At 45.1% G+C, this 14,015-nt stretch overlaps 1 protein-coding gene across 1 annotated transcript in view; it reads right to left on the bottom strand.

The window, feature by feature from the left end:
* insrb (insulin receptor b) overlaps positions 1 to 14,015 on the bottom strand; it is a gene marked incomplete at both ends in the record, with an annotated part of 68,794 nt that overhangs the window by 45,971 nt on the left and 8,808 nt on the right. Inside the window, one exon of the mRNA XM_079221124.1 lies at positions 2,287 to 2,835. Within this exon, the coding sequence (XP_079077250.1) occupies positions 2,287 to 2,835 (549 nt within the window). The remainder of the gene's footprint in view (positions 1 to 2,286; positions 2,836 to 14,015) is intronic.

The raw sequence follows: 14,015 nt of genomic DNA on the forward strand, positions 1-14,015 counted from the left end.
TGGGGACACACACTCAAGCACGCACATATGAAACTCACAGTTTGCATACTGTTCACATATCTGTACGCTCACATTGCCCCGCCGCAGGGGCAAACAGCCGTTGCGTCATGTTCTAGAAATGGCACCGTCTTTGAAACACAGCTCTTAACTAAACTGGAGCCGGTCACATGACGCAGAGCACAGCGTCATACCGGCTCCCCCGGCCTATCCAACGCAGAGGAGACATGAACGCACATGCACAACAGGTTGTTTGCCGTACGTAGCACCCACTTCTGTTATTCAATCCACAGTCTTCTTTTTTTAATGGTTTAAAAGAGTCTGTGAAATCCAGTTCAGTAGTTCAGTTATCAAACATCTCAGAATAACACTCACTTAACATAGAAGCAAAAACTAATCTTTGAGGAGAATTTATCACGTTGACTGGAGCAGAGAGCGACTACGTGGTGTAACCTCCTATCAAATGTTCAAATCAAAGGCAAATAATGGGCTAAAATTACCACCACTTCTGAATGAAACATATCGCCTCAGCTAAAGCATAACTCATGATGACCAACGATGTTTTTGTACATTCACCTCTGTCTGCGCTGCAATCATCTCAAATCTACTTGAAGCTCTCTTGAATTTATGTATTTTTCATTCATGAAAGAAGTTTTGATGGTAGTTTATATTCTAAAGTTTGCAAGCAGAAGTAAAAGTGGGGGATTTCAACTTTTAGCTTTCCCTTCGGTCCAAAACATTTTCTTTGATAAATACAGGCCCAGGCCTTCACAAACAACAACGGCTTTTTTCATTTTGTATCAATTGTATCAAATTTTCCAACACCTGGAGTCCGAGACGACACAATCCTACATGTCATTGCTCCTCCTCTGTAATGCTAAACATGGTAAATGGACTGTACTTGTCACACTGAGCCACAGTCGCCCACTGGTTGTTACAACCTCGCCGTTTGGACCTACTGAATGCTGTACAGCTTGTTGAAGTCAAAACTCTAAGGCGATGTGTGTGTGTATGTGTAGAGATAGAGACACAAAGAGAGACATAACCTGTATTACTTTTCCAACAGTGAGACCTGGCAGAAAATCGAGGAGCCAACATTACATGCCGGCTGCAACTGGCGATGTTAAAGTATAAACACGGCCGAGGTCATTATGCTTTTGAATGCTGGCCTTTCTGTCAGACACAGAGACAGCAGAGAAAAAAACAACACAAGCTATAATCGCCTTCGAAAAATAATAATCATTCTCTCTGTGTGTCTCACAATAGAAGCCTTTCTCTGTGTTTGTGGTAGGAGAGGAAAGGCCGACTGACCGACTGGCCGACCGACTGGCAGCTGGCTGCAGCACCGAGCAAACCCGCAGCTCTCGTCTATCAAAAGGAGAGAAAATCTGTACAATTCTTAACAAACAAGTGTACGCTGCTGTTTATTCCTGTCCATCAGCTCTCTCGCTCTCGCCCGCTTTCTTTACGCCGCAATGCCTACCTTTGAGCTAGCAGTTCCCCGACTCAACAATGCAGTTGAGTCATTCCACACATCAAGCAGATCCCGAGCCTATAATTACAGAACACTTGCCCACAACGCTCCAGTCATTGAATGCTAATCAGAGAGAGTCCACGACCCCTGGCTGCTGATATTAGGAGCAACCCTCCGCATCATAGAAATCATTACATAAACCATTTGCAATAAAAACATCAGTCGTCTCAATTGATTTCTGGGAGGAAAAAATCTCCAGTGCGTATTATCATTATGTGTCTCAATGGACCACTTTACAATGAGCAGCGTGATGGATTCTGGAAAGGTGCTACACTATCAAGTCTGCACAAACCAGTCCGTCAATATGGAGATTTTTCCCACTGCTTCCGACATAAACGTTTTTTGTTTTTTTTCCATCTATTTGGTGATTATCCGGCTGGTTTAAACACCTGACATAACAATGCCATGGAGTCGTAGTAGTTAGCTGTGGGCAAATTTGCCTCAGAGGGCTTTACAATCTGTACACATACGACATCTCTGTCCCAGGACCTCACATCGGATCTATGGATGTACAGACAACCGTCACTGGGTTGTGTACTGAAGAAAACGTAAAAACATGAGGATTCCCAGGCAAGTACTGGAGTTATAAGGAGCATCTTTTTACTATGACTTCTAGATGAAGATTTTTGGACATCAGCGATAATGATATCCTCGTTAAGTGTGAGTCACACTGAATGCAGATATACAGTATGAGGGAAGAAAAAACACGAAAGCGCTCCACTGTTAAAAGTACATTAAGGTACATGTACACTTACTTCTCTGGCAGTGGTTCTGCGACCAGCATCGTCCCCTGAAGTGTCCGTTGATGGTGTTCTGTGAGCAAATGGTCTGACCTTGGGCCGTGCCGGGACACACATCTCCACATTCTCTTTCATTCTTATTGGCCACGATGAAGTTGTCCTCCACCGAGTCCAGGATCTTGGACCAGTCCAGGGTGGCCAAGTAGCACAGGTCTGGATTCTTCTCAATCCTCACAGCGCCCCGGGTGATATTCATGAGGCTGTGGAGGCCCACCTCCTTCAGCTGCAGCATCTCGTAAATCACAAGAGCGTAGTTGAAGAAGAGGTTGTTTCCACGGATCACCGTCAGGTTGGGGAAGATCTCGCTGAGGATCTCCAGGCCGTAGACCCGGAACAGCAGCACATAGTCGGTCACCACTCGCAGCTTTGGGTAGCTGAGGCCCCGGAAGTCCTCAGTCTTGGTCTTAAACATTAGCAGAATCTTCAGGTGGCCCTCGATGATGGTACAGTTCTCCAACGACTGGAGGTTGGTCACATTGTTCCGGATGTCCTTACTCTGGCAGACTAAAAGGATTAAGAGGGAGGGAAAGGTGAGAAACAATTATTAGCTATAAAACTCAGTCTTTGAAATAATTCATTGTTAATATCTACTATGCCTCTCAATATGTATTAGTTGTTATTAGGAACACCTCCCAAGAACTAATGCAATGTAATACAACAGCCATGAAGCCCTTCATGAAACTAAATAAGGGCCAGGTTTTAGTAAAAGTGTTTTAGAGAAGAATACATTCAACTTTGTGATGCATTTTCAACTCAATTGTTTAGTAAATCAAATGTTAGAGAATAGTGAAAATGTCCAACACAATTTCCTAAAGCTCAGATGTGTGAAATAGTGGAAATGGGTGGTTATTTTCCTATTGATTGACCGATTAATTAATCGACTTATTATTCAACATTATATAAATAAGAGCACATCACAGGATACATGTAGAGACATGTCGTTGACTTACAGTAACAAGCCAAACCATAGACTGTATATATAGATCTTTATATGAAGGCAGGAGTGGTCTTCGATTTGCCCACGGTATCAAAACAACCGGATATGAACATCAATCTTTCTTTTCCCATTAAAGCCATGAAACCACGAGTGATCTGCATTAAGTAGAGCAGAGCCATTCATGAAGCAGGCTCACTGAAGCCCCCTCTCCAATCTGCCTGGCCGCAAGCGCTCTCCTCCCACTCCCCCACCCCCCTTTCTTTCTTTCTCACACACACACACACACACACACACACACACACACACACACACACACACACACACACACACACACACACCTGATTGGCTCCAGCATTATTTCTCCAGAGAGGAAATTACTGTATGGCACTGTCTGATCTGAATGGAGCAGACATGAAGGGGTTAACAGAAATGAAGCCTGGAAGCTAAATGCTTATCCATGCTCATTCATACTCTTTAGCTGCTGAACACTGGCACACACACACACACACACAAGCCCCACATTTGGTCCAGCAAATGCATGTACACACACTTATTTACTCGTGGGCACACACACACACACACACACACACACACACACACACACACACACACACACACACACACACACACACACACACACACAGAGAGTTACTTAAAGAGATGTACAGAAAGAAAAGGCATGCTGTTGTTGCTTGCTACAAATAATAAGATGTATGTATTCCTCTGAAGTTATAGACAATCTCTAAAGTGGGAGTCAAGAATACCTCATAGTTTAAATGGGTATTACAGTAAAAACATTATTTCTGTTTAAAACCCATTTTATGGTTCTATTAAAAACAGGATTACAGACGGAGCGTTGTAGGATCTGATGTCAACGCTGTGCGACCATTTTTCTCCAAACAAACGTCCGAAACAAAAAACGCCATAATGGTCTTACAGGTGTGAATGTCCGTGACCAAAGCAAGTGTCCGTTCATGTGACCAGACTTGCTGTTTAAAGTGGACGCGTTGTGATTGACAGCTTGATGCTCGGATGATGTTGAAACAAGTTGTTTGAAGTGAGTGGGACATTTGCGTAAATTCAGCGTTGTCAACAGACCCATTTTCACTCAGGGAACACACTCATTACCCACAATGGTAGTAGGAAGACATGACTTAAGCATGCATGTACCGTATCAACCATACTACCAGCCATTACGGCCCAGAACAGATGGTTATGGTCAATAACCAACATGCGAAAAAATTAGATTTAAATGCAATCTGTTACTGAAACGTTAAATGTGTTTCCACCACGTGTAACAAACAGACTTCTCTCTACTTCTCTCATTTATTTGACTACAATTTCAATACTGAGAGCAGGAAAATACTGGCTTGTAGGAAAATAAGCATGTTCAACAGAAAACCCGGTTTGATTTGTAAAAACCAAAACATTGAAAAGGTGCCTGAGCTTTATCACAGAAGCGATCGAATGGTCTCCATTTAGTCTGCTGCTTTCAAATCAATGATGCAGACACACACACACCTACTGATCTCACACAGTGAGCGTCTTCCATGCATCTTGGTGGTGTGAAACCCCATCTGCTCGCCACCTTTTTGTTATGTCCCCCATGTATTATGCCCAATCCTTCGCTACCACTTTGCACACACACACACACACACACACATATAAAATAATCAATGCCACTACAGCATCTTGAAATAGAAAAAAGTCCAAAGTGATTGCAGTGGACTACTTGGTTCCATTGAGTTGTTATTGACTGTCCTCATTTCCCAGGTGTAAGCTACCTATTAACTTCTCATTCTGTTAAAGGTTAGCGAGACAAACATGTCCAAGTACAAACTCTGACCAGCAGCACATCAATGGAGTTTGAGGGACTTCTTATAAAGGGATAGGAGCCAATAAAGGCTGTAATCACTACACTGCCAAATAAAACCGTGTTGTTTGCCTCAACTGCATGTTGGCAGTCGGGCTGAGTTAAGCAGGCGTGGACTGTGTCAGAGTGTAAAAAGTTAAACTAACGGTCAGTTAGGTGTTTTGTGAAGCGTCAACTGGAAGCCACTAGTGTGTTCCCTAGGGGGGGAAAGGCTGGATCAGAAAAAAATGACTAATTTAAATATCCACGCAAAGTATCAATGTTTTAAATTACTTAAAACTTGAGTGTGTGAAAATTAGTTTCTGTCTTTTCCTGTGAATGTGTCTGAAACAGTAAAATAGAAACAGCTTCTCGGTGGACTACTACGTTTCATCCCAAAAACACTTTAAACTGTTATGTTAGCAGCAGTGCACACAAACTTCACCAAGATTTTCTAAACTAAAAAAGGAAAGTGTATCAGAATATTGACAAAGAGGGTGAAATTGTCCCAAATACATCAGATAGAAGTGATCCAGGATCAGTGCCCCAGATTGCATGAAAACGTCCCCAAAACCACGTCGTTCACCGAGTACAAAAATGACTTGTATCGACTGAAAACAGTTGTTTGGATGTTTTGAGCACTCAAATGTACCCACATGGTTGTGGACGTGGCCGATGCCAGCTCAACTTTGCACATTTCCGACTGCGGCCAGCATTACCAGCAGCCAAAAACAACTCATAAAATAAGACAATAAATCAATTAGGGCTGTTAAGAATCTCATCAGATAAGCCAAGAGTTTGAAACAACAGCTACTCATTCACACAATCGAGCAACGTTGCACTGACCGCACCCTCTTTATTAGACACATACTGTATCAGAAACCAAAACACAAAAAGCCACTTCTTCCTCCAGTGTGTGTCAGTTGGTGTTATTCCCAGTGATAAGAGCAACCTTACACCTCTCTGCCCCTCCTGCCTTATCTCCGGGACACATCAAACAGGCCTCCAGGCCACCCACTCGCTGTCAGCCTGCAGAACCAACCGGATACCTTATTGTGCAACACGGCAGCATAACAAACTAGATTACGCAACACCAACAGGGCCAGGGTGCAACTCACCTCTGCCCACAATGATCTTCAAGAAAACACCAAGAGGACACAAACATGACCTTTTCATATCACAGGATTTTTACCTCTGCACGGAAGAAATGTGTTACTGGAAAGGAGGTCTTTCCCTCATACAGCGTGCTTACGGGCTCGCACACACAGTATGTCACGTCCCCTGTTGGAGAAGCTTTATTGACACAAAGAAATGTTAGTGGACCATGAGGGGAAGCTGTACGTGGTGCTGCTGGGAGCTCCCTCCGCAAAATGGAGTCTTGTTTTCGACTGACAGAAGTGAGGGGGGGGGGGGGGGGGGGGGGGGGTTTGCGTGTGTGTGTGTGGTGTGTGTGTGGTGTGTGTGTGTGTGTGTGTGTGGGGGGGGGGGGGGGTCATCGGGGGCAGATGGGGAAAAGTGGAGGAGAAGGAGAGGGAGGAAGGGTTGTTGTGTAGTCTGGGATTGGCTTGCGGGAGCCACTGTGTCTTTAAAATAATGAGCTATCTCCTCCCTCTCTCCTCCCAGGTTTAGGAGCAGGGGGACACAGGAGAAGCAAAGAGCGCGAATAGGGAGATTGAGTCAGAGGGAAAAGGGGTCGTGGGCAAAAATAAATGTGGGGGGGAGGAGGGGTTAAGGGAGGGCAGAGAAGTTATGGGAGGGGCGTGAGCGGGGTGAAAGTGTAACCTGAGCCCAGGCAGGAACGCAGGGTGACGTAAGGGACCTACAGGACGGTTGGTGATCACATGCATGAATGGAGGGCCGCTATGGACCACTGTTACATGACAAGCGACACACCCACACCTACACACACACACACACACACACACACACACACACACACACACACACACACACACACACACACACACACACACACACACACACACACACACACACACACACACACACACACCCTGAGAGAGGAGAGTTTGCTACCTAATGGCCATAATAACAACAATGTTCACCTCCAGCACCCACTCAACACACACTGAACTGACTGAACTGACTGCCTGCGTCTATGGAGGAGGAACATGAGGCAGAGAAACATCTAGGAAGAGGGAGACACCTGCAGCACAATTTTTCATATTTTGTCATCTGAAGAATGAAATTGTAAAACAAAAGGCTTTGACACAAAGACTATTGTGTGAGCTGCTGTTTGAAATTGCATTTTGACATAAACAGAGCTTCATATAAAAAATACAAAAAAATAGTGCACATTGTGTGGGCGGGGGTCTTGGTGGACAATGACTGTGACCCCTGTGAAGCCCACCCTCCCACCGAGGACCACCCATAAGCAGACAGCCTGGTGCTCTCACTGGCTGTACAGGAGCTCTTAATTACAATAACAACCCAATCAGACACTAATGAGCCCGGGGGAGGGGGGGAGAGGGGGCGAGGCCTGTATCGAAGCAGAGAATGGAATAACAGAGCACAGACTGGAACGTACTGTACTATACTGCAGATCTCTATAGGAGAAATGTGGGCCATCCACCCGCCTTCCCTGTCTGTTTGACACTTAATTTGGCAGCAGGAATGAGAAGAGGAGGAGGAGGAGGTGGTATAGTGGGGTGTCAGACAAACAGAAACAGCGGAGGAAAAAAGTTGGGACATGGAGTGAGGTGAATGAGTTTAAGTCCTCAATAGATTTAGGAAAGAAAAAAATCCTTTTTAAAATGTTACGTGAACATTTTGAGGAACTGCATATTCAGAAATGTCCCTTCCCTCGATAAACACGTCGAAAAAAGATACCGTCTAGACATTTGTTCCTCCATGCTGCTTGAATAATTACTCTTCACACATTCGCACTGGAACAGTGACTGAATAAATTGCCCAAACTGTTCTAGTGAAGCCTGTAGCTTCTGTTGCTCACACAAGTAATGCCTACATGTTATTTTAATATGATGTGACCATTTAAACACCATTATCAATGCTGGTTCATCCTCCATGCACAGACAATAGAGCATAATGCAACACGCCAGGGCGGGATGGGGCTTAACAATACTGAGGGAAAAAACAACATGGTAATTGATATTACTGCCAGGTTTTCCCCCCACTGACAATTCTTGTTTTAGTATTTCATCATTTTCGAACATTAAAAGTTAGATTCTACATAAGACCCTCAGTCAGCTGAGAGAATGACTGAGGGTCAGAATGGCTGATGTCCATGAAAATGCACTTTTGGTCATGAAAATAATTTTGACGAGTTAGGGCTAACTGTTTAGCCCTAAAACTAAACTTCAGCAGTATTGTTGCCACAACTTGTGTAGTCCTGATGCTGTGATGGTCACTGACTACGATGTTGTGGCATAAGCTCCTTCTTCACAAGCTACCTATTAAGAACAATAATAGTATGTGTGAAAACGCCCATCAAATACTGAGTGTTTAGATTATGTATGATCTATTCAGCCCTTCTGCTTTCTGCGACGTGTCATTTGAAGATCTCAAAATATTCTAGTACTTGGCAGGTTATGGCAACAGGGCAGATTTGGATTAAAAATGCCATTCTGGAAAACAGATGACCAGCCACAGTGTGAAGAAGCTGTGTGGTGGCAACTGAGAAAAGCATGATGGTGATGATTTAGATTTTACTACAAAGCAAATCAGGGCTCTGTGGAATGGAAGACTGTGTGCTTGCAACATTGTGATCATCCGTGTAACGTCTCTCCTTTTACTTCCTTTTCCTTGCGGATATCGCTTTATAGGAATATCAGTCAGGGCGGCTTGAAATCTTAAGCAGTCTATTGGCTGTTTGTGTTAGTTTTTTCCCAATTTGCACCAATTCTTAGTCAATCTAAAGACATTTGCTAAACGACAGTATACGTTGGCAAATTTCACTTTAGCTCCCAGACATTTTAGCACGTCGTCATCCGTCTCCGTCACATCTTACTCCCTCTCGCTTGTCAAATATGAAGCCGAATTAGCTCACAGAATAAGCTCTTCATAATTACAGCTCAAGAATTACTTGAGCATGACCGGTGCAACTGAGGTCATACCGATGTGAGGACCATCTCTGACAGAAACTGCCATCTCCACTATTCAGTGAGCACCCACAGCTGCAGCCTCCGTTATAGTGTAGCTACAATTTCAGACAGATTCTTCTCTTATTTTTAGAGTTGCGCTCCCTGCAGAGAATTTAATATGCATCAACTAACCGTAGCTGGCTGGCTGGCAGTGAGAAAGTGGATCACACTGGCAGTTTTAGAAGGTGAGAGTGGAGCCCTATGTGGCCCGGGTCTCTGCCTTTCACTGTAGCAGAGGGCAGCCTCCCGTTAGCTTAGCGTGAAACCGGACCCGTCCGGCATGAAATCAGGTGGCAGCTAACTCTGGACTGTGAGAAGTTTCCTCTCGCTGTCAGGTTATAGATGCGCGTTGCCCCTGATGAGGTGATCTGCTGATTATAGATTTGTCAACTGATCAGTTGCTGAACAAACCCCAGGAGAGAGAATATGCGGCCGCGGTGCCAAGTGGACTGCCAGTGGAAAAATGCATTTGTTTGTTGATATAGCTGTGGAAAGTCCTGAGAAGTAAAGCCAGCTCCCTGTTCGCCCACTGCCAAGCTGTGGCTTTTACAGTGAAAAATGAGGCTAAGAAATTGCATGAGAGGCATTTTGATTAACATGTACCAACTTGTACCTCCAAAACAAAGAGAGTTGAGGACCAAAATAACAGAACGGGAGCCAAAGACAGAGAGGGGTGGCAGTTTTTGAAGAGTGGAAATAATCTCCGCGTGCCATTAAATTAAACCACACGGAGAAATGTTTTTAAGACGACGTCTTCTGTTAACAACAAGAAGGGACACGACAAGCGAGGGTAGCGAACACGCGCACCGTGACCGACCTGTACTTCCACATTTGAGGGCATCAGATAAAGGTGGGGGGGGCATGGGAAGGGAGAAGGAGGGGGGGGGGGGGAGAGAGAGAGAGAGAGAGAGTGTGGGTTGGAGCACCTGTTCCTCTATTGCCTCAGCTTCCCATTGAGGAGCATGGCAAGGGGAGCTGGCCTAGCCTATTTATACACAACGCTGGGTCCCGTTACAGCTGTGGCACAGGGCCAGGCTGTGGCAGATTGGAGCGGGTAGAAAAGAGCAACATGCAGGCCCTGCGCTGTCAGATGGCTGGCCAAGAAAAGAGAGGCCTAAATCAGATCACACCGGTGACTTTGGCTCACCTCCTTCCATCTACCTTCCGGCACTGGCAAAGGAGAGAGAAAGGGAGGGACGGAGGGGGAAGGATAGGTGCAGATAGAGGGAGACAAAGAGACCTGAATATAAACGGAGACAAAGAATGAGGAAGAGAAAAAGAAGTGCGGGAGGTCATTTGTTTTTGTTTTTAAACAGTGACTCACTGTTTTCTACTTCCGCCGAGCTCGGTTTGACCTTGGACTCAAAGAGAGAGGAGAGGATACGATGTAGGAGCAAAGTGGAGGAAAAGGAGGCAAAAGAAACCAGAGCAGAATGTGTGTGTACAGCCCTGTCTTCTTAGAGTGACAGAGTACCTGCTGGGAACCGATCCCTCGAGTCCATGTCCACCAACCCAAACACTAAATATCCACTGCATGCACACGCGTAGTCTGACAGACAAACACGTCTCACGTCCATCTTACGAGATGACTGACAGTCTACAGTCTTTTCAGTCGTCACATTCACACTCGAAAGCAGATCAAGGGGTTCAAATGTGGGCTTAAATTTGCACAAAACAGTTCAAATAAAGCCTGTCGATATACCTCCAGCATACTGTTGCACCGCTGCTCTGACTCCATACTCAAAACCAGCAAACAAAAGGCCAAGAATTTAAAACCCTCAGCCCCGATGGCGAGCAGATAAGATGTTCATTGTCTTTGGATCTGAGGCTTTTCCTTATTGCCCAGTTACTCATTCCATTTCCCTCTCTCTCTCTCTCTCTCCCTCTCCCTCTCCCTCTCTCCCTCTCTCCCTCTCTCCCTCTCTCCCTCTCTTCCTCTCTCCCTCTCCCTCTGCAGCGCAGACCTTTTTGCAGACCTTTCTGAAAAGAAAAGTCACATGAAAGAATTTAAAACGGTGACCGCTGATGCAAACTGCATCTGCAAGTACATGGAACCCAACATGTTTGCTATGACAGACACACATTATCGCACAGATCTAATCAAATCAGTCTTAATGCTCAATTCCATGACCGATTATAAACGACGCGTTCCCCGTTTAGAAAATAGTTGGCCAGCTGGCAATACACAAAACAAGAAAAGAAAAATCTGAAGAATTCTGGCCACGCCTGACAAAACAGCAAAACCAGGTGGTGCTCCAAACAAATAAAAAGCATGTTGGAGGGGGAGCATTCCTGACATACTCAAAGCGTTTGGAAACAGACAGAGGACTCTGAAACAAGAGCAGGTAATCAAATGCAGGCCGGACTGTGCCGAAGATATAGTGCAAGACAGACAGACAACACACACACACACACTGAGAGAGAGCGAGTGAGTAATACAAGAAACATCTGATGTTCCTTTTCATCTTCCCACGTTAGCGAGTGGCGCGCAAGAGCAGCTGAGCAGCGTCTTGGTGTGGTGAGCCTCGGCCTGAGAGGGAGGCAGCCGGGGCTCGGTTCCTCTGCTTGACTTGCAGCCGCACGGCAGCAGCTGCAGAGCCCGGCCCCACCAACACTCTGACCCACAAACCATATCTACACATGAGGCTGGACGAGCTACGCCTGCCTGGTGGCCGTGCCAGATCGGCTTCTTCAATCCCATATGGCTTTCGTTCTTCCTCAAAATCAGCCCGTCTGCCTGCGCTAGTCCTCTACGTTTGAGCAATGGCTGTGAAGCTACATTTCCAAATACTATCCTGCTTCCTACGGTACTGTAGTGTGTGCTTTAGCCACTCGGCAATCAAGAGGAAGAGAGGATTCAGACAACAAAGGGAGAGTACGAGAGCGGTGATGGGACAGCTACCCAAGCTGTAGTGCAACATGCTAACTCTTTCTTTTGACAGAGTAGTTTTTACCTCCAGCTAAAACAGTTTAAAGGTTTAGTGAAGGTATTCCCTGTGTGGTGAATGGACGAGTGAGCTCATCCCAAGCGTGGCAAATCCTATTGATTTGGATTGCTGCAAGGCTGCCAACTCTGAGCTGCAGCGGAATCCAAAATTTGATGCAAACGATGAAAAACACCCAGAGAGGAGGAAATAATTGGACTCTAACTGCCTTGAAATGAGACTGCAAGTGTGTGTGTGTGTGTGTGTGTGTGTGTGTGTGTGTGTGTGTGTGTGTGTGTGTGTGTGTGTGTGTGTGTGTGTGCCAGATACTAAAGAAGAGAGGAGATAAGTTAACAAGCACAGGAAAAAAGAAAGAAAGAAAGAAAGAAAGAAAGAAAAAGAGGCAGAACTTGAGCGATGGAGAAGGCAAAGAGGTACAGGGGCAAACAGAGAGACGGGGGGAGTTGACAAACTAAAAGAAAAGAGGGAGAAGCAGAAGGGACGCTGGAGGGATGGAAAGCAGAGGGGTCAGGTCAGTTTAATGGCCCGTTTGTCTGCACTGTTAGACCACCAGCTCTCAGTGGCTGTTGCAGGAAAACCACACACACACACACACACGCTTCCTTTTTTTCCATATCTCTCCCTACCTTTACTTTGCTCAGGCCTGTAACCCACAGCATTGGGATTGTCTCCTTAAATTTTAAGTCAAACTGTCTTTTTGTCCGTTTCTGCATAAATATCTGCTCTGTAAAGCACTTGATCTCCTTTGAAAAAAGAAATCAAACGAGAGAAATATTGCAATATTTTTGTTTTAAAATGACTCCGCATAGGTTGGCATTAATAAGATATCCATCTCCGTAGATGATATGATTTTGAATCAATAAAATGAGTTATACATTTTTTGCAGTAATTTGTTTTCAGATCTTCCACTTCTTACAGACTCGTCATCATTACCCATGACGCAGCAAAGTTCTGTCAATATGTTATCCATGAACATTTAGCTGTAGGATTGCAATTGTGAGTAAATATCCTCTCCGCCGGCTGTTTGTTTTTCCCCTTTGCAGAATTCCCAAAGACTTTAGATCACTGCCCTTCTCTGTTAGTGGTCAAGTACAGGATATCCATGAGCATGCTAGGTATGGCATGGATGGAATACTGACGTCATGTTAACGCACAAAAGGCCCCCCAAGTCAACAAATCACTCCCTGTTACCTCGCCTCTGACAAACAAGTCCCTGGAGGGGAGGGCCTGTGGCCACAGCGGTATTGTAAAATGACTTCCATTTATTATGCTGTCATTTAACAGCAAGGCATGATTCAATATGGGCCCTCTTTAACTGTAAGTGAATTAGGCATGCTTGATGCAGGCTCATAAACTAGGAACAAGCTCTTCATCTCTCAGTCCCTTTTCACTCCGTCTTGGCAGGAGTCCCTCCGGTGTTTTCTCCCAGACGGAGGCTACGGTATCAGCGTTGCCACGCTGGGACACTCCTTCCACTCCAGTCTGGCATTAAGTGTCAATTCTCCTCACTTTCTTCAAGAGCAAGACGCTTAATGGCTGGTTAAACATTGTTAAAGCAGTAAAAGGCACGTGGTGGACACACACACACACACACACACACACACACACACACACAAGCATGTGTCAACAACAGTCCAACTAGGTCTGACCTGAATGCTTCAAAGATTCATGTTTTGCCATAACTGATGCTTACATCTCTACTCAAATGCTTTGTCCTTTTTCCCCAGTACATATACACACACACACACTCATTCAGAGGAATGATAGACATCAAACCCCTGCTTCCACTCAAAAGAAAACTTGTAAAGTGTGTTTAAGATCTCTGTTTAAGA

The sequence above is a fragment of the Taurulus bubalis genome (genome assembly GCF_910589615.1).
Source record: "Taurulus bubalis genome assembly, chromosome: 7".
Taxonomy (NCBI): Eukaryota; Metazoa; Chordata; class Actinopteri; order Perciformes; family Cottidae; genus Taurulus; species Taurulus bubalis.